The 19531-nt window shown below is 37.7% G+C and overlaps 2 protein-coding genes across 8 annotated transcripts in view; one reads left to right on the top strand and one right to left on the bottom strand.

The window, feature by feature from the left end:
- CWC27 (CWC27 spliceosome associated cyclophilin) overlaps window positions 1–2884 on the bottom strand; it is a 246333-nt gene extending 243449 nt beyond the window's left edge. Inside the window, 1 exon segment of the mRNA NM_001243923.1 lies at window positions 2650–2884. Within this exon segment, the coding sequence (NP_001230852.1) occupies window positions 2650–2691 (42 nt within the window). The 5' untranslated portion in view covers window positions 2692–2884.
- Window positions 2885–3161: 277 nt separating this feature from the next.
- SREK1IP1 (SREK1 interacting protein 1) overlaps window positions 3162–19531 on the top strand; it is a 469058-nt gene continuing 452688 nt past the window's right edge. For all 7 annotated transcript variants that reach the window (XR_014831456.1, XR_014831455.1, XR_014831454.1 and 4 more), the window contains exons 1-2: window positions 3162–3327; window positions 15577–15624. Coding sequence is in view for 4 of the 7 variants with exons in the window: in XM_021076777.2 (XP_020932436.1) it covers window positions 3315–3327; window positions 15577–15624 (61 nt within the window). In the remaining 3 variants the exon portion in view is untranslated. The remainder of the gene's footprint in view (window positions 3328–15576; window positions 15625–19531) is intronic.

The raw sequence follows: 19531 nt of genomic DNA, 5'->3' as shown, positions 1-19531 counted from the left end.
ATAAAAATAAAAAACAGGGATACTAATAGTCTTATGGGTTTGTTGTCAGGGCAAAATGAGTTATTATACATAGATGGCTTACAACAGTACCTGACAAATAAGAAATGTTCAAAATATGGTAGCTCTTGTAATTATTATTCTTATACAATTTTTTGGCCACAGGAAACTTACACCTAGCAAAAAAGAATGCATATATGGTTGGGTCACTTTGCCTACCAGGGTTTCTTAATACTTTCACTGAATTAAAAAAAAAGAAGGCACATGGCTCCTCCTTTGGCCATACATTCCTACTGCACATAACTACTTTGTCAGGCATCAGTGCCTCCTTTTCTTAAAGTTTACAAATAAGATAATACTTGGATAATAAAATGTTCTTAAGAATAAATATATAGGTTCAATATACAATTTAGTTTAAATCATCATAATATATGGAAATTACATCTTCAGTTGATAACTGGACTTCCCTTGTGGCTCACTTCATCTTCAGTTGATAAGGAAATTTCTCTCACGTGGTCATTTCAGTGCCTCCTCTTCAAAGGCAAAACACAGCATATTTATAGACTATTGACAGGGGTCAACCATAGGTATAATGTCAATTACTTTCTAAAATGACACTAGAGAAATTTTGTCTCATTTATTCAGAATATCTGTGAATCCATTCAGTACCTAATGTGGCATTAGACAGTATAGGCACTAAACAAACATTTCTGCTCTAAAGTCTTTCCAGGCCAAAATTCTCAACAAGCTCTGTATGTTACAAAACTTTGAAGTTTCCATATCTTCAGTCTTATGTCAGAAAAAGTCCCAAACTGGTTTTGAAGGAAAACTTGAGCCACACTTGATATTCTCCCTCAGCCCAATTCGATCAATGTATATTTAGCAAAACTGACTCTATGATAATAAGAACAACGCTGGTTTTTCTTTCTACTGCATACCTAAAACCTAGCATAGAGCCTGGCTTGTGCTATGTGCTCAATAAATATTTGTCGAATTAAAGATTGCCTGTTTAGGCATCTATCTTTGCTAAAACTTCTCATCTTATCTTTATGACCATGTTGAATCTTTCCCCAGAGTAAAACTAAGTCTGCCCTTATACAGTAGCAGTATAACCTCAAGCCCACTGATGCTAATATTTCTCATAAGTTAAGAGATACAGTATTATTTCATCCATCCATCCATTCAATACATATTTGAACTCCTCATAACATGCATGTGTCAAGCACCATTCTAGATTCCTGTCTCTGCCTTCATAATGCCTGTGTTCTATGGGGGGAATAGTAGTGGGGGAGGATACAACAATAAATAAGTACTGTAGAAAAAACTAAAGAGGATAAGGGCCAGGGCATGCTGAGGTGCAGGACATGAATGAGATTTTGCTATATTAATAGAGAGTTGATAGGAAAGGCCCTCTGCTAAAATGACATTTGAATAGGCTAAAGAGTATACTAGAGAAAAGAATGGCAAGTGTGAAGGCCCTAAAAGGATGGGCAATATACTCAATATTTACCAGTGTTTAGCAAGTGAGTGTGATACAACTCCCAAAAAACACTTGGAAATATGAAGAGATAGATACTCTGGGTTTTCACAATGATGTAGGGTAGAGGTGAGGGGTGGGGAAGAAGTTCAAACAACAGAATTGAAAGAATTGCTGTGCCCAAATTACTAAGATTTTTGCTGGAGGTATCAATTACAGCATTTTTGGTTTTGTCTTCAAATTGCCTTCATTATATTACTAAATGTAAATCAACAAAACTGCATAAATAATTTGTGATACATGCTACAGAACTGTATCTGATGCAAATTTACTTCATCTTAATACACTTACACACTTTCATTTTCACTATTTTTTCCATTATGCTGGTTCATCATATTTTGTGTCTGATAGAGACTAGGTCTCACTTCAAGAATTCAGGTGATACTTATTCCATTATTGACCCTGCTCATACTGCATATAAACACTGGATGGGAAATGACATTCTTGACCATCAAAATCAATCAGAAAATCATTCTTATATGGGAACATTTCCCATTAATAATCTGCTCACGTTTTAAGACCAGCTCCAAAAATACTTCTGCCATGAAGCTTTTCCCTAGTTTCCAGTTGCTAACTTCTCAGTACTACCATAGCAATAGGCTAGCTCCTCTCGCCATAGCCTTCCTATCAAACATATCATAAGGTTTTTCTTAACCAGCCTGCCTCTCAAACTAAACCATAAACCCCTCTTGGGCAACAACTAGCGCTTATCCATCCATTTTGGTATCCCCAGTACCTAGTACAGTGCCTGGTGCCTAGCAGACATTCAAAAAAAGGATTGTTGAACTAACAGAGAAAAAATCATCAACGAGATAACCAAAAAAAAAAAAAAAAGTCAACTTTTAAAACACGCTTGGCTTTTTACCTACGACCCTAGAAAACGCCTGCAGAGCTAAGTTAAAGCACAAATTAGGGCCAGAAGTTTAATAAAGAAATCGCCACCTGAAGACTTTTTCAATTATGTGCTGAGAAGTGCCAGTGTATGGTTCTCGATGCAATCCTATTCAGAGACAGAGGAAAGGACAAGGCTTCTTGTAATCTCTTCTAACCCTAGACCCCAGAATTGCCAGTGAAAGATAATTCTGGAGAGACCAGGTACCCTAGAGGAAGCTCACCTTCCCGTTCGTGGGAGGCTCCTGGATGTAAATGTTGCTCATGTTGGTCAGTGCTCAGGACGCTGTTCCTAATTGGGGATAAAAGCGAACGGTGAGTCACTAAAGCAGTCCACGTATCGGTACACGCTTCCTTAAATCTGGAGGTCGCGAAAAGCTCCAGTCTGTCAGTATCCCGCAAGGCAGCGGCACAGGTCCTATCTTTTTCTAAAGACAGCCGCTCCCGGACGCCGCCATGTTGCTCCCGGACCCGAGCACCGCTAATCCTGAGAAGGGGGCTTCCGATGGCCTCTAGGGAATCAATAAAATATTATTAAGCCTCCGTGGATTAATTTAACTTGTATTAAAATTTAAAAAATAAAAATTTGTAAGTCTTTGGGTTGTTTACTTTACTACACGCGTGTGTAGATCTCATTAACTACCCCTAAACTGGCAGTAATGGTTTGGACCGTGTGTGGTCTACAATACAATTCCTCCGGAAACTGCATCAGTAGCTTCTTGGTTCCTATATCGCCGCAGGCTTTTAGGGCCTTACCCGACTGTCATCTGGCTACCGCGACGCGAGTAGAAGGAAGCGGCGGCCGTCATTGTACGTTGTCCCCGCAGCCAGCGGTAAGCGAGCGCGCTCTCGAAAGCCTAGGGGTCCTGCAACCCCAATTCCCCGCGCCATGGCAGTTCCAGGTAAAGACCAAACGTAGAGCCCCTGGGTCTGGGCGAGGGAGGGAGCTGGTAGGGTAGGTAGATTGGGGGGCGCTGGCATAAGTAGTAGCGCCTTAGGGCGGAGGCGTTAAAATTAACATTGTCGTTTGGCTTACTTGGAGAAGTTTACAGTCCAAAAATAAACTCTAAAGGAAAGAAAGAAAGAAAGGAATTGTTTCCCCGCCCCAGCCTAGCACTGGATGGACTACGGGGAACTGTATACAGGGCGGAGCGGGGGAAGGGGTGCGCGGGGAGGCGGGTGGAGACGGACTAGTAACTGTAGGCCTAGGAAGCTGTTAGCCGAGAAAAACTGACTTTAACTTTAATAAGGCTTGAAAATAAAATTTGAGGAGGCAACACTTGGCGGATCCAAGTAGGCATTGTTTGTTGTGAAAGTCGCTGGGCCGAAATGGGTCTCTGCGGTTCTACTTCTTTCTTCCTGTTTTTTGTAGTTGCGTTGTGGCCCTGGACCCGATGCTTTGCCTTTCCGGGTCTCAGTTTTTGTATCAGTAAAAGGAGATTTGTTGATAAATGTATATGGGTCCTTACAGTTCTCAGATTCCATGACCAGGGGGTGTCAACCGAAAAACAATGAACCCTGTGAAATAAGTGCTTCAGAGTTTTCCCGTTCACAACTACTAGCTTACTTGGAAGTTCTGGTAGCGGAGGGCATCTCTTTAAACCTACTTTGCCAAGGTGGGTTCTGCAGAGCACTGGTTGCAGGAGATACTTTGAAAAATAAACGCTATCCCCACCCCCACCCCCACCCACCCACCGCTCATACAACTTGGAGATTCATGATGCACTGTAGTATAGCAAAGACATTGAGAATTGCTATGGTTCAGAAACTCTAACTTTGTTGTAACCTGCCCTTCCCAGTATTATTGGACCATGTTTATTCTGTGGAGGCCTGTGCTGAACTGTATTTTACTGTATGGGGAAGTTGTGAAGTTCTACCAACTTAAGTTTTGGTTGGGGGGGCGGGGGGTTGCAGTATTTTAGGAGAGGAAAGGTACATACATTCATACACATAATAACTTTTATTAAAGCTGTATTGTGTGGTAGGATACTAGGCACCAGGAACACAGCTGCCCTTCACACAGAGCTTACAGTCGAGCAGTGAGAAGAAAGTACTAGAAAGTTAGACAAACGCATTGCAGTGAAAACACAAAGCCCTGAGGAGCATGTAATAAGGGCACCTAACAGGAGACTGGAGGGACCAGAAGAACTTTGCCAAGGATGAGGCATTTAGGATGAGACCTGAAGAATTGTGGGAGGGGAACTTGTACCCAGAGGGACTGAATATGTAAAGGAAGAAGAAATGTGTGAGAAGAGGAAATGAAATGAAAGATGTGCCCTGTGGATGGAACTCAGAATACAAATGGGAGAGAATTGAGAAATTAACTAGAGAGATAACAACAGTAGCCAATATTTACCAAGCATTTACTGTGTGTCAGATTTGTCAAACACTGTGTCAAGCCTTGTATTTGATCTCATGAAACATTCACGCCCACACTGTTAGGTAGACAATACTTCTTCCATTCCACTGGCAGGATACTGAAGGACATAGAAATCAAGTAACTTGATTGAGATAGCTAGTAAGGGCAGGTCAGTCTGGCTCCTCTAGACCTTGTGTGCTTATCCATTTTGCCATGTTCTTGTTTAATTTACAAGGCAATTCTTAAGGATGTTTTAAGCCCTAACAAGGAGCTTGGATGTTTTCCTAAGGACCATGGAAAGCTATTTAAGAATTTTTAAACACACATTTTGGAAAGAGCATTCTGGCTGCACACTAGATTGGATGAGAGCTAGTTTGGAGGCAGAGTCACCAGTTAGCAATAACTCTGGTAAGTTATGATGATTGATGCCTCAGGAATGGTCTCAGTAGAAAAGGAGAAAAGCAAATAGATTAGAGATGTGTTTCTGGTGATAGAATCACTGGGAATCAGTGATTGATTCACCATAGGTGGTAAGATTTGAAATGGACCTGGGTTTCACTGTTAGGTGGTTGGGTGGGTCCATTCACTAATATAAGCAACACCTGAGAAGGAACAGTTTTTAAGGGGATGATGAATTTAGTTGGGGATTATGTCACCATGTAGACTTGGAATGGCAATGTCTAATAGTAAGAGATAGGAATGGAGATATCCAGTAGGCAGTAGAGAGATACAATGTGTAGCTTAGGAAGAAAGCCAGAGCTGAAGACATTAATTTGTTGTCATCCACATATGTGATAGGAGGTAAGGTCATGGAAATGAAAGCCTTTGCTCAGGTGGAATGCATAGAGTGTGAAGGGAAGGTCTGTGATTGGAGCCTGGAGAATATCAACATGTAATGGGCCAGCAGATAAAGTCCAGCCTGCACAATAGATTTTACCTAGGTATCATGATGGGCCAAGTTAGCCCCAGTGATCCCACAGCTCCATCCAAAGGTGTCCTGCTGTTGCTGTTGCTTTCATCATTAGACCAAGTGTTTTGAGCACCCACATAGTATAGGCACGCTGGGGGACACAATGCCACAGCCTTGGATCCTCATAAAACTTAAGTCTAGTAATGAAAATGGAATGTGCTTCTTAAGAAAGAGGACAAAAGTGGAGTTCCCATTGTGGCTCAGCAGTAAATAACCTGACTAGTACATGGGTTCGATAACTTGCCTTGCTCAGTAGGTTAAGAATCTGGTGTTGCCATGAGTGAGCTGCAGTTGCTGCTCAGATCCCGAGTTGCGGGGGCTGTGGTTTAAGCCACTAGCCACAGTTCCGATTTGACCCCTAGCCTGGCTACCATAAGTCCTAAAAAGACAAGAAAAAAAAAAAAAAGGACAAAAGTGATTTTTTTTGGTCTCTGTTGAAATTCTCAAGTTTAGAACAGCATTATAGCTATGTTAACCTTCTTTCAACTCAAAATAATGGTTCAAAGTGTAATAATACTAAATTGTGCCATTAAGCTAGATGGTAGGACATAGCTAAACTGTTTAAACCCGGCAAAGATCGAAATAATAGGCATGACAGCACTGTAAAAGTACAATGCAAGTGCCATTAGAAAATACAGAAAATGTTAAGGTAATTTCTTGGAGGATCAATCCAGACAGTGTAACATAGAAAAATAGGGCTCCATCAGAAACCTTTTGATATAATTATCAGGAAGGACAAGAAGGCTCTTTTATTTTTAGGTATAATACTCATATATATCCAATATGGCATTTTTGGGGTGGTCTTGTAGTGATTATTATAAGGAATGACTATAAAATATCAAGGTTGCATTCCAAAAATTATAATCTGTCTCATCTACTTTATATTCACCTATTTCAGCTGTTTTTCCACAGCAATGTGTGTAATCTTACACCATTATATAGTTAGCACGATGAAATGTGTACTCTTACTTAGAGAAATCATGCACTCATAGTTGTTATTACAGAAATGACACTTAAACACACTGAAATTCAAGGAGGATTACTTTTTTTAAAAACTGTTTTTCCCATTCACAGTTGTTGAAATTAGTTCTGATATTCATGTTAATGATTAACCATTCCCCATGAAAAGTTACCTGGCACAAGTGGCAATGTTAATGATGCAGTTGGCAGGAAAATGCTTTTCTCTCTCTCCCTCGCTCACCTTCAGTGAAACCTATACAGCCAAGATAGTGAATTTCCTATAGCCAAGTTACCGTTACATTTGACATATCAAAGTGAGTCAAATTCTTAGTGCTTACTATAGCATCTTAGTAATAGAAGGATTCTAAATTATACTCCATCCAATTTCTTTTCACTCCTAAGCTATGCTGTATACTCTTTCTTTTCCCTCTAGTTCTGTGCTGTACATTGCTGCTGAAATAATTTTCCTAAATTGTATATATCCAATCCTGTTATTCTTGGGAGGCAGTAACTTAATTCTTGACCCATGTCTGTGAGTTTTTTATTCCTTTTCAAGTAACTTAACTTTTCAGAGCCTCGGTTTCTTTGTCTCTATAGTAAAGGAGTTGATGACTAAGCTTTCCTTCAGGCCTCAACTATTGTAAAGCCAAAGCTCCCCATCTCTGCATGAATGGAGTGCCTGCTCCTGAATGCTGCCTAGTCACTCTTGCTGCTCTTTTCTTCCACCACTGCTGTCCTGCCTTCTACGTCTTCTGACCTGGCCAACTTTCCCAGAACCTCTCTTGTGCTTTTCTACCCACGTGCTTTTGTTGTCGCTGTCCCTGCTCTGCTGTCCATATCTACCTGTGGGAAGCTTTCCTGATCTCTCACCTCAAAGTTATGCCTGCCACTTCCTCCTGCTTCCTAATAGAGCTATATGTCTTTAAAGTGGCACAGTCTAGCATCCATTACAGCTGTGAGTGCGTTAGCCAAGATAACCTAGTATATTCTAAGTTTCCTCTGGTGTAGGAACTTCATTCATGTTTATGATTTCTCTCACATCTGTTTTAGAGTTATACCCATAATAGGGAAATAATGTTTAAAGGATTGATGATGAGAATTGATTGCTGCTGAGCAGAATCTAAACTTTGTGTTTAGAAAGTAAACAGACTAAGCTGGATAGCTGTCTTGCTTCTGCCTCACTAAATAGTAGATTAAATGTTTCCATCTTTCTTCCTTAAAATAGTAATAAGTATAGCCTTTTTCCTTTTCCTTTTTTTTTTTTTTTTTTTTTTTCCTTTTAGGGCTGCACACATGGCATATGGAGGTTCTCAGGCTAGGGGTCAAATTGAAGCTACAGCTGCCAGCCTACACCACAGCTCATGGCAATGCTGGATCCTTAACCCACTGAGCAAGGCCAGGGATGGAACCCCCAACCTCATGGTTCCTAGTCGGACTCATTTCCACTGCGCCATGACAGGAGCTCCATAGCCTTTTTTCTTTACATACTATTTGTATTTTATGAGGCAAGTGGATGAAACCATTTATACATAAATATTAGCTCTTTCATATCATTAAAGTAAATAATTCTTTGATTTATTTTTAATCTTCCTTTTTATGAAGACATTTCACCTATATTAGCTCTTTCATATCATTAAACAATTCTTTGATTTATTTTTAATCTCCCTTTTTATGAAGACATTTATAACTGAAGGTGAAGACAACTGCTCTTTTAAAATGTTTACATCAGGGAACTTATTTAACCTATTTTTTTAATGCAGAGAATTTTAAATGTCTGTTGTTCTTCCAGTTTTGCCTTTAGTATAATATTTGGGGATCCCAAAGAAAGGGTTATATCTATGAATTCTTAATATAAAGCAGTAAAAAATTTAAATATTTGCTATTTTACTTTGCATTCAGCTTTAGTAGAGTACATACATATTATATAGCACCTCTATGGTGTAAAATCTGGCCACAATTTGAATTGTTTTGTCAGTTTCTGCTGTATTACCCAGATATATATATATATCTTTTTCTTATATTATCGTCCATCATGGTGGATCACAAGTGATTGGATATAGTTCCCTGTGCTATGCAGAAGGACCTCATTGCTTATCCACTCCAAATGCAATAGTTTGCATTTCCTAACCCCAAACTCCCAATCCATCCCCCTCCCTCTCTCTCCCCCTCGACCACAAGTCTGCTCTCCATGTCTGCAAGTCTGTTTCTTCTATAGGTAGGTTCACCAGTGCCATATTTTAGATTCCACATATAAGTGACATCACATGGTATCCCTTTTCTCTTTCTGACTTCACTTAGTATGAGAATCTCTAGTTCCATCCACGTTGCTTCAAATGGCATTATTTTGTTCTTTTTTATGGCTGAGTAGTAGTCCATTTTGTATACGTACCCCATTTTCTTAATCTATTCATCTGTCAATGGACATTTAGGTTGTTTCCATATCTTGGCTATTGTGAATAGTGCTGCAGTGAATATAGAGGTGCACGTATCTTTTTGATTGAAAGTTTTGTGTGAATGGATGCCCAGGAGTGGGATTGCTAGATCACATAGTAATTATATATTTAGTTTTCTGAGGAACTCTATCCTGTTTTCCATAGTAGATGTACCAATTTACATTCCCACCAACAGTGTAGGAGCGTTCTCTTTTCTCCACACCCTCTCCAGCATTTATTTGTAGTCTTATTAATGATGGCCATTCTGACTGGTGTGAGGTGGTACCTCATTATAGTTTTGATTTGCATTTCTTTTAATTAGTGATGTTGGGTGTTTTTTCATGCGCCTGTTGGCCATACAGATGTCTTCTTTGGAGAAATGTCTGTTTAGGTCTTCTGCTAATTATTCAGGTGGGCTCTTTGTGGTTTTTTGTTTTTTTTTTTTTTTTTTACTTTTGAGTTGTATGAATTTTAAAAGCAGGAGAAATTGATGCTATCTCTAAGGGTCACCAAATAATGATAACTTAAGTTAAAATGGAGTAATCAAACATAAAACTTAAAAGTTGTACAAAACAGAAAAGCAATCTAATTTGGGTATAATCAAATTAAAAGTGAAAAGAATGGACAGAGGTGATTACAATTGATAATTACTGAATACAAAGAAAACTTATTTACTTAAGCCCTTTACTTTTAAATTTAAATGATTACAGAAAATATTTTTTTAAAAAAAGAAAATATTTTAATATAAAGAAAACTTTTACAGGCTTCCCTAAAATCTGAAAATATACTGCACAAGAGAAATATAATATTAAATTCCAAATATCACAGTTAAAGTTCCCAGTGGCAAAATTATTGATTTTGGAAACAGGTAATGTAAAATTTCAAGAGAATAAATTTAGGTCATTAGGACGGCTTGCCATACCTTTGGAGGCCACTGAACAACCTGAGGCAACTGTCGGGAACTTTGCATCCCTTTGTGTCACATTTTGTCATTCCTTTTATTTTTGTCCCTGTTTTTCCATCTTTTCTAAACTTTCTTTTTTCCATCTTTGCCCTACTCTTTCTTTTTTAAAAATTTATGCCAACTGCTAAGACATAAATCATATTCATATATGTTAAAATGCACAATGACAAATATACAGCTTGAAGAACTATATACAGATTTTGACTATTTCCATCACTCCAGAAATTTCCCTTTTGCCTATGTCATTTCCCACAATTTCTCACTTCACAGCAATCATTATTTTGATTTCTTTTGTCCTTCTGTTACTTTTCTTCTAGTACCTACATGCCTCAGGTGAACCAGTGACACTGCAAACACTACCTAGTTTCATAGCTGGCAATTGGGAGCTATAGACGTCACTGATTCCCAATTGCTGAAGTATTTTTCTGAAGTTTATAACTTCAAAGCAACAAATATTTGTTGAGGACCACCTAGCCACCCTGCACTGTGCTAAGCACCAAATTTATACAAAATGCTGCCTGGTCCCAAATATAAAGAAACTGACATTCTCTACTCCTTTAAGTTGCTGGGAGGGGAATGACCCCTATCATTCAAGTTCAAGAGAATTCTAGATTCAGAGTAAGTCTTTGTTAACATTTAACAAATACAAGAAATAAAGACTTTTGTAATTTGTTCTGAAAACCATCAATTAATAGAATTTTTTGGAAAATTTGCAGTGTAGCTTCTCTAAGGAACTTACAGTGCAGAGTTCCTGTCATGGCGCAATGGAAACAAATCCGACTAGGAACCATGAGGTTGTGGATTTGATTCCTGGCCTCGCTCAGTGGGTTAAGTAAGGATCTGGCATTGCCATGAGCTGTGGTGTAGGTCGCAGACGCAGATTGGATCTGGCATTGCAGTAGCTGTGGCGTAGGCCTGCAGCTGAAGCTTCGATTTGACCCCTAGCCTGGGAACCTCCATATGCCATGGGTGTGGCCCTAAAAGGCAAAAAAAAAAAATTACGGTGCAATCTTTGCCTTTTGTCAAAGAATAATTTCATGATAGCAGCTCTTCTTAGTGTTGGAGCTTGGTTTGTTTGAGGGAGGCTTTTGGTTTAGTTTTTGAGAAGGTAATCCATGCACACATTTCAAATTTTAGAGAGAGCAAAAGTTCTAAAGTGAAAGAGGTGTCTCTCTCCCTCCTGCCCTGGACCCAGGACTCCTTTCTTATGGTATCCAGTGGATATCTTGCAGAGATTTTTTTATGTATCTCTATATATTAATATAATCTAATATAATCTGTATTGTGTGTGTGTGTATATGTATTTTTCCTTTCATACAAATGGCAATGTACTGTAAGCACTGTTCCACATTTTGTTTTTTTTCTTTATATTTTAGAGATCATTGCATATCCTTAAGTAAAGATCATCTTTATTCTTTGATGCCATAATTGATGGCTGAATTATTTCATCTCTTTTACTATTATAAATAATGCTGACATGAATAACTTTACACATAGGACAGTATGCATTTGTGCAGGTAAATTGAGAGGATTAATTCCCAGATGTGGAAGTGCTGTATCAAAGTAGTATGTCCCTTAGTAGTTCTGATAGATTTTAATCAGCTTTCCATGGGGATGATATTAATTTATACTCCTTCCACCAATATATGGGAGTAAGTCCTCCCCCACACCCTCTTTAACCTTTTCAACTTTTGCTATTCTGATAAGTGAAAATGGAATCTCTGTATAGATTTTAATGTACATTCAATTTATTATGAATGAGACTGAGCATCTTTCTGTGTGTTCAGAGTTGTTTCTATTTTTCTGTGTTCTTTCTGTTCAGTTCCTTTGCCCTCCCCTCCCTGTTGGTTTATGGTCTTTTCTTAATGATTTGGTAGGTTTTATTTATTTTTATTTTCATTTCTTACTTTTGTCTTTTTAGGGCCTCACCTGCGCTGTATGGCGGTTCCCAGGCTAGAGGTCGAATCAGAGCTGTAGCTGCTGGCTTACGCCACAGCCATAGAATGCCAGATCTGCGCCATGTCTATGACCTATACCACAGTTCACAGCAATGTCAGGTCCTTAACCCACTGAGCGAAGCCAGGGATCAAACTTGCATCCTCATGGATACTAGTCAGATTTGTTTCCACTGAGCCACGATGGGAACTCCTGCTTTGGTAGATTTTATAGACCGGGAATCATTGCCCAAATATCCTTCTCCCCAAGTTTTCATATGTCTTTGGAGTTTGCTTTTTGTGGGCTTTGCCATTCAAATTTTTTTATGTGGTGAAATTTACCAGTTTTTATTTGAAGGCTTTTGGATTATAGATCATGATTATCTAATGGCCTTTGAATTGACAGTAGAATGAACATTTCAAAGGAAGCATGGTCTATTACTCTAGCAAACTATAAAGAGGAGTGGAACAAAATACAGCATGGGAACCTAAGGTGGGGAAATGGATAGTTTGTTGGAATAAGGACCTCCCAATATAGTCTTGCTATTCAGTTTGCCAAGGATCTCAAGTACCATTGTATCGGCAGAGTTCTTGTTCCAGACAACAGAAACTGACTAGTTACTTTAAGCATGTAGGGAAAGATAACCAGAGAGCTCACAGAATCTAAGAAAAGACTAGATGATAAAGGCTCAGAAAATAGACAAGGGCAAGGGAACCCATAGCCAAGATCTGGCACAGGCCCAGACCTGGTTGGGGCTGCAGCTGCCAGTGGCTCCACTACCCCTAGAAACTGGGTCCTAACAGCAGAATGAACTGACTCCATTTCATTGTGTCTCTTGTCCAGATTTATTGTGTCTGTTGCATCAGATCCAGAAATCCAGGTAGAAGCATTTAGTTGGCCAGTCACAAAAACTATAAACAAATGAAGCTTGAAATCCTAACTTAACCAAAAACTGATGAGGAAGTAGCTGACATGAAATTATTTAGAGTTCTGGTTATATTTCCCTTCCATGTGAAAATTACAACCTTGTTAAAGATGAACTGCTCTGAAAAACTTTCATATTTTGCTCATTCTAAAAATATGAGATACTTGAATGATGAGTTTTACCAATGTCCTTAGTCAAAAATGGCCTAATTTCTAATATATGCTGAGATGAGATCGTTTTGAATCTGTCCCTTAAAACATTTTTAGTTTGTTGTAGGAGTGGTAATGGTGCATTTAGCAGTTTTGTTCGGTGTTACTCAGTGTCTGTGGTTTCTATGGGAACAAACCTAACATTGACCAGGATTCTCTGAGTTTTTTTTTTTTTTTCCCAACATGCAGTTATTTCATAATGAAAGAGCCTGATTTTATTATGAATCCAGTTTTATTCCACAGTTGTGGTACAGTGCAACATGTGTGTTTCTACACCCTGCAATAAAACCCACAGGTTTATGAAAAAAATGAGGTTGGGGGACAACATTCAAAAACTTCATCAGTGATACATTAAAAAAAAAATCATAGGGACCTATTTGCACATGTTAGTTCATTAAAAGATACATAAATACTAGAATAAATGAGGCACTTCAACCTTTGAAAAATCTGAAGTTTGCTGTGGAAGTGGAGTTCAAAAGAATTGCAGCTTGTGAGTTATTCTGAAGTAATGTAGGAAGGTGATGATACAAAATCAGGTGGGAAGTTGTAACACCAGGTGTAGATGGGTACTGCTCACAGCACTCTGGTGAACTGAGGTCGCTAGGAAGTTTTGAGATATGTCTGTGTGTTTTGAGGCTTTGGGCAAATGGATGCAGTTTTCTGTATTCACCTTGTATGTTTCATGGACACACGGCTCAAATTGTTTCCTCTCATATATTATGTTTATGTTTTTAAAACAAACAGTGTAGCAGAATTGACTGTATTTTTACTAGAACAACTGGATAATATATTTTAGGGGAAATGACTAATATTCGACTCTATAAAATTAAAGAAATGGTTTGAAATTATCTTTCTTTTCACATTAGCTGTATTTGGAGTTCTCTTCATGGTGCAGCACAAACGAATCCAACTAGGAACCATGAGGTTGCAGGCTTGATCCCTGGCCTTGCTCAGTGGGTTAAGGATCCGGCGTTGCTATGAACTGTGGTGTAGGTTGCAGATGCAGCTTGCATCTGGCCTTGCTGTGGCTCTGGCGTAGGCTGGCAGCTACACCTCTGATTTGACCCCTAGCCTGGGAATCTCCATATGCCACTGGTGAGGCCCTAAAAGAACAAAAGACAAAAAATAAAAATAAATAAATAAATAAAATTAGCTGTATTTGCACTAAATGTACTGTATCATTAAACTAAGATATCTTAATTTGAAAGGTTTAGGAGTTAGATGCCCTTCATTAAGGAAATAGAGTAACACTGTACTGGCCCCTGAGTGGTCAATGGAAGCCCTTGTTGGAGGTTAAAGTCAGTTTCAGATATATACCTGTATCTATTTATCTATCTATACACACACATATACATAAATATACATATATACATGTGTATATATAAAGACACATATTTTCAATGGAATATTATTCAGTTATAAAAAGAATACTATTCTGGTGTATGCCACAATATGGATAAACCTTGAAAACATTATGCTAGGTTAAATAAGCCAGGCACAAAAAAAAAAACACTGTATGATTCCACTTGTATGAGGTACCCAGAATAGGCAAATGCAAAGAGATAGAAAGCAGAATAGAGATTACCAGGGCTAGAGGGAAAGGGAAACAGACAATTATTGTTTAATGGGTACAGTAACTGGGAGGTTTTGAAAATTGTGTGATATTGTATAACATTGTGACTATACTTAATGCCACTGAACTGGTTAAAATGGTAAACATTTATGTTATGTGTATCTTATCACAAAAAGTCAGCTTTAATTTATTTCATCTGTTATTTGTATCTTCAATATTACCTGCATGTACCATTAATTATATAGAGATACTATAAATACTTCTAAACATTGATCAGACTGAATGTGTGATTGGTTTATTTTCTCTTGTCAAAATGTAAGTGCCGAACTGAGATGTTTCTTTTTTTAATACCCAGCAATTAAAGTATTTTTTCTGGAATTTCACTATTTCCTTTTTAAACAAAATAGAATTTTTTTTTCCTCTAAGAGAAAGCAGAAAAACATTTGTTAACCTGAATGTTTACATATATATCTAGTCAATTATTTTGCATTTGTCAGACAGCCTAAGTAGTCTGGAATTTCTTCTGCAGTACTATGGGATTCCTGGATTGTTGATGCTTTTGACTATGTTACTGAATTCTTTTGAATTAGAGAAAAAAAAATGTGTTCTTTAAGTATTTGTCAAGGAAATAATTTGAGTAAATTGGCTTTTCCAATGATTTATAACAATTATAATAATTGAGTACTCTTCCTAAGTTAGGTCAGGGATGATTATATTTTTAAGAAGTAAATTCTACTAGAAGTGGTTTTCTTAGCTTCTCCATGTGATGAAGCATTTTTAACTTGTTTATATATCTCCTAAAATGTTACCCAATTGTATTTCAGGTTGCAACAAGGACAATGTTCGAGCAGGCTGTAAAAAATGTGGCTACCGTAAGTAAATTAAATAATAGCATTTGTGCAGTGAATCTTTACCTTTTGGGGCAATATAATTTAACATCCTGATTTTAGGGCCCTGAGTGTAGTTCTTTAGCCCTGAATAGCTCAGGTTTGTAAATAATTCAGAAATCCCTCTGTCAGCACTAAATACTCATTTTTCTCTTCTACTATAGACGTGGTCACAGGTGGCTACATTGCTGGTGACTAGCAGAGATATTGTGGAGTACAAGTAAAGTAGATTCAGAAGTCTGGAGAAGGTATATTCCCCGAAAAAATACATAGAGGAATTCGCCTATGGTGCAGTGGGTTAAAGATCCCACATTGTCACTGCAGCAGCTTGGGTCATTGCTGTGGTGCAGATTTGCTCCCTGGTCCAGGAACTTCCACCTGCCATGGGCACGCCAAAAAAAGAAGTACATAGATACTTGTTCTATTATTCCTTACCCTTGTAGGTACCAGATGAAGAGGGGAAAACAATGAAAACTATATATGAAAGGCTTCCTATTTGTGAGTTAAGTCTTGGTAAGGGTGAAATTGGCCCCAGAATTTCTTCTCACTGGCAAAAACATGATTTAAACAATCTCCACTATGATGAATGGAATGGAAAAGTAAACTTCAACATACGTGATAATGGGAGTTCCCTGGTGGCCTGGCAGTTAAGGATTCAGCATTGTCACTGCTGTGGCTCAGGTTACTGCTATGATCCCTGGCCTGGGAACTTCAGTATGCCTCATGCATAGCCAAAGAAAAAGAAATATGCAATTATGTAGTCTAAATTAGTACTTACGTAAGCAAATATGATTTCTCTAGGTAAATGTAAATTCCTAAAGCCTTGAAAACAGCTCTAATTGTAGCATTATGGTTCTTTCTAAGTTGTTCAGAGAACATGCAAATGAGCCTGCATTGTTACAACTCCAATTCATAGCAGTTATTTTGTAACAAAATAAATATAATTTGAAAAAAAAGTTTTCCATACAAGAACACATAATAAAAGAGAACTTGCAACATAAATCTCTATCAGAAGGGATAAAAATAAATGCATGCTGGGAAACCAGGTCATGTGCCTCCAAGCAAAAGCTGAAACCTGGCTCTATTGAAGCTTGCTCAGCTAGTAAAAGTGGATATATAAGTATACGTATCTTTCATATAAGTAAAAACTCCTGAAGAATGAGCTTGCATGCAAGCTCTGAGTATAATGAAATACTTTCTCTTTTTAAAATTTGCTTATATTTCTACTTGGTTTAAATTCTTTCAATCCTTGCTAATTTCATTGATTTACCCAAGATTAGGAGTACATACATAAGGAGCAAAACTACAAAGATAAGCAAAGAAGACATACATAAGTGAGGCTAGTGGTTCTCTGGGGGAGAGGCACACACAAGATTAGTTAAGGTTCTGGTTGCAGTCTGTATCTTAACCTGAGATGTGAATATGCAGATAGTTAGTAATTCTCTTTCAACTGTAAATATCCATTTTATATACACCTCTAGTGTGTATGATGCACTTAATAATAGATTGTTTGAATTTTTAACATTTAAAAAAGACAAAGTATTATATATATAAATGCTATACTCATTTCAAAATCTAGAATGGATTTCCCAGTCTGTCTACTAATATCAGTTCAGCTACTTAGACTTATTTTAACTTAAGACTTGCAGTAAAGCTGGAGTTCCCACTGTGGCACAGCTGGTTAAGAAATCAGTTGCAGTGGCTCGGGTCACTGCAGAGGCACAGGTTCGATTCCTGGCCCAGTGCAGTGGGTTAAAGGATCCTGCATTGCCACAACTTTGACAAAGTTCACAGCTGCAGCTTGGATTCAATCCCTGCCCCAGGAACTTCCATATGCTGTGGCCGTGGCCATAGAAAAAAAAAAAAAAGACGTAGTAAATCAATTAAAATTACTTTTTTAGAAATAGAGTATTTGTTGATCTAGTTTCTTCACTGCTATTTTATTTTAGATAATAATGGAAGCATCTGTAGTAATTTACTTTTTTTAGAGAAGCCAAGTAAGCAAACAGTTCTGACAGTATTGTCTTTCCAAGTATAGGGTCTTCTGCTATATTATTCAGATCGCTTTTTAAAATTAAAAATAGTTGATTTACAGTGGTGTGCCAATTTCTGCTATACAGCATAGTGACCCATTCGTACATATATATATGTATATATATTATTTTTCTCAGACTATCTTCTATCATGTTCTATCCCAAGAGAGTGGATATTGTTTTCTATGCTATACAGCAGGACTTGATTGCTTATCCAGTCTAAGTGTAATAGTTTGCAAACTATTAACATTATTCAGGGAGTTCCCATTGTGGCTCAGTGGATTAAGTTTCTGTGAGGATGTGAGTTCAGTCCCTGGCCTCACTCAGTGGGTTAAGGATCTGGCATTGCCGTAAGCTGTGGTGTAGGTTGCAGACATGGCTCGGATCTCATGTTGCTGTGGCTGTGGCACAGGCCAGCAGCTACAGCTCTGATCGACCCCTAGCCTGGGAACTTCCATATGCTGCAGATGCAGCCCTAAAACATAAAATTTTCAGGTCTTTTGATTTGATGATTAAGTTATAAATAATTTCTAACTTGTCTCCTGTGGAAAAAGTAATACTGCATTCTGCATGAAATTTACATCTTACTGTTGGTAGAGATGAAAGTCTTATTAATGTACATGTCTTTCTAATAGAAACTACATTTTAAGATTAACTGTTATTCAGAAGCCATAATCTTTGTATTGCCTGTAAAGGTAAGAGAAAGGTCAACAAAACCCTTTGAAATGTTTTTAATCCCTAAAAATTTGAGTATTTGTCAGTTTTAAAAGAGTATTGTCTCTTATTGTGAAAAGAATGGTTTAGATTGTACAATTTTTAAAATTTTAATACTTGATTGAAGAATATTTCATTGTTAGTATGTTTCAGTAGCTGTCATATAGTTTTTTTAAAGTTTCAAGCTAAACATAAATGTGTTGCTAGATAACATGGATCTTACTTTTTCATGGCAGAATTTCCTCAGCAAAATTAGAAAAATGGTTGTTTCTGTAATGAGTTTTTATTTGAAGTTTATTTGGAGTTGGCAACTTCTGAATACTTTAAAGCTACAAGGACACTAAGCCTTTGTCCATGCAATAAATGTCTCAGGTAGTTATGATAGTTCTCAGAAAACATGCTTAAAAGAGCTTCAGTATAGTAGACTCAGTAGCTGAACATTCACTTACAACAGCAGGAAATAGAACATATTTTATTTAACTTAAAAATGCTCATCTATTGATACACAGTCACGACCTTTTCTTTGCCTGTGGGTCTACTAATTGGTGTTATAGTCGTCTTCTGAGTGGATATTGTATCTGAAATCTTTTTTTCCTTTTTTATTTATTTATTTTTTTTGCCACACCCGCAGCAAGTGGAAGTTGCCTGGGCAGGATCTATAACCTGCTGTGCCACAGGGGAGCTTCCTATATTTTCTACTTTTCATAGTTTATTTCTTCAAAGATGAAAAAGAAGTTAAGATACTTGTAAAGAAATCTGAGTGCAGAATCCTTCTAACATTAGTTCTCAACTAGAGGTGATACTGCTTCCCTGGAAATTTGTGAAGATTTTGTTTGTTTGTTTGAATTTTCCCTTGCGAGCTGTCATACTGGAAAAGAGAAGTATAATATTTAATATGTAGGACCTCAGGATTATAAACATCCTTCAGTGTGTAGGGCAGTCCTAGACAATGAAGAATTATCTAACCCAGAATGCCAACAGCACCCCCTGTGAGGAAAAAGGTGCCTTTTCTCATTGTTTTAGGTTTTTTTCCCATATCTTTTCCAGCTTTCTTACCAATTTCTAATTTGAAAACTGCCTTCTAAGAGCAGTTCATCTAAATCAAGTCTTTCCAGAAGTACAGCTTTGTTTCATGGAAATGACTA

Source organism: Sus scrofa, chromosome 16 (genome assembly GCF_054392235.1).
Source record: "Sus scrofa isolate SSC_HxYL_T2T_F1_AM1 chromosome 16, Sscrofa_HxYL_maternal_Yorkshire_Landrace_v2.0, whole genome shotgun sequence".
Lineage (NCBI taxonomy): Eukaryota > Metazoa > Chordata > Mammalia > Artiodactyla > Suidae > Sus > Sus scrofa.
The sequence above is the reverse complement of the archived record's forward strand: the minus strand, read 5'-3'. Positions and strand labels throughout refer to the sequence as shown.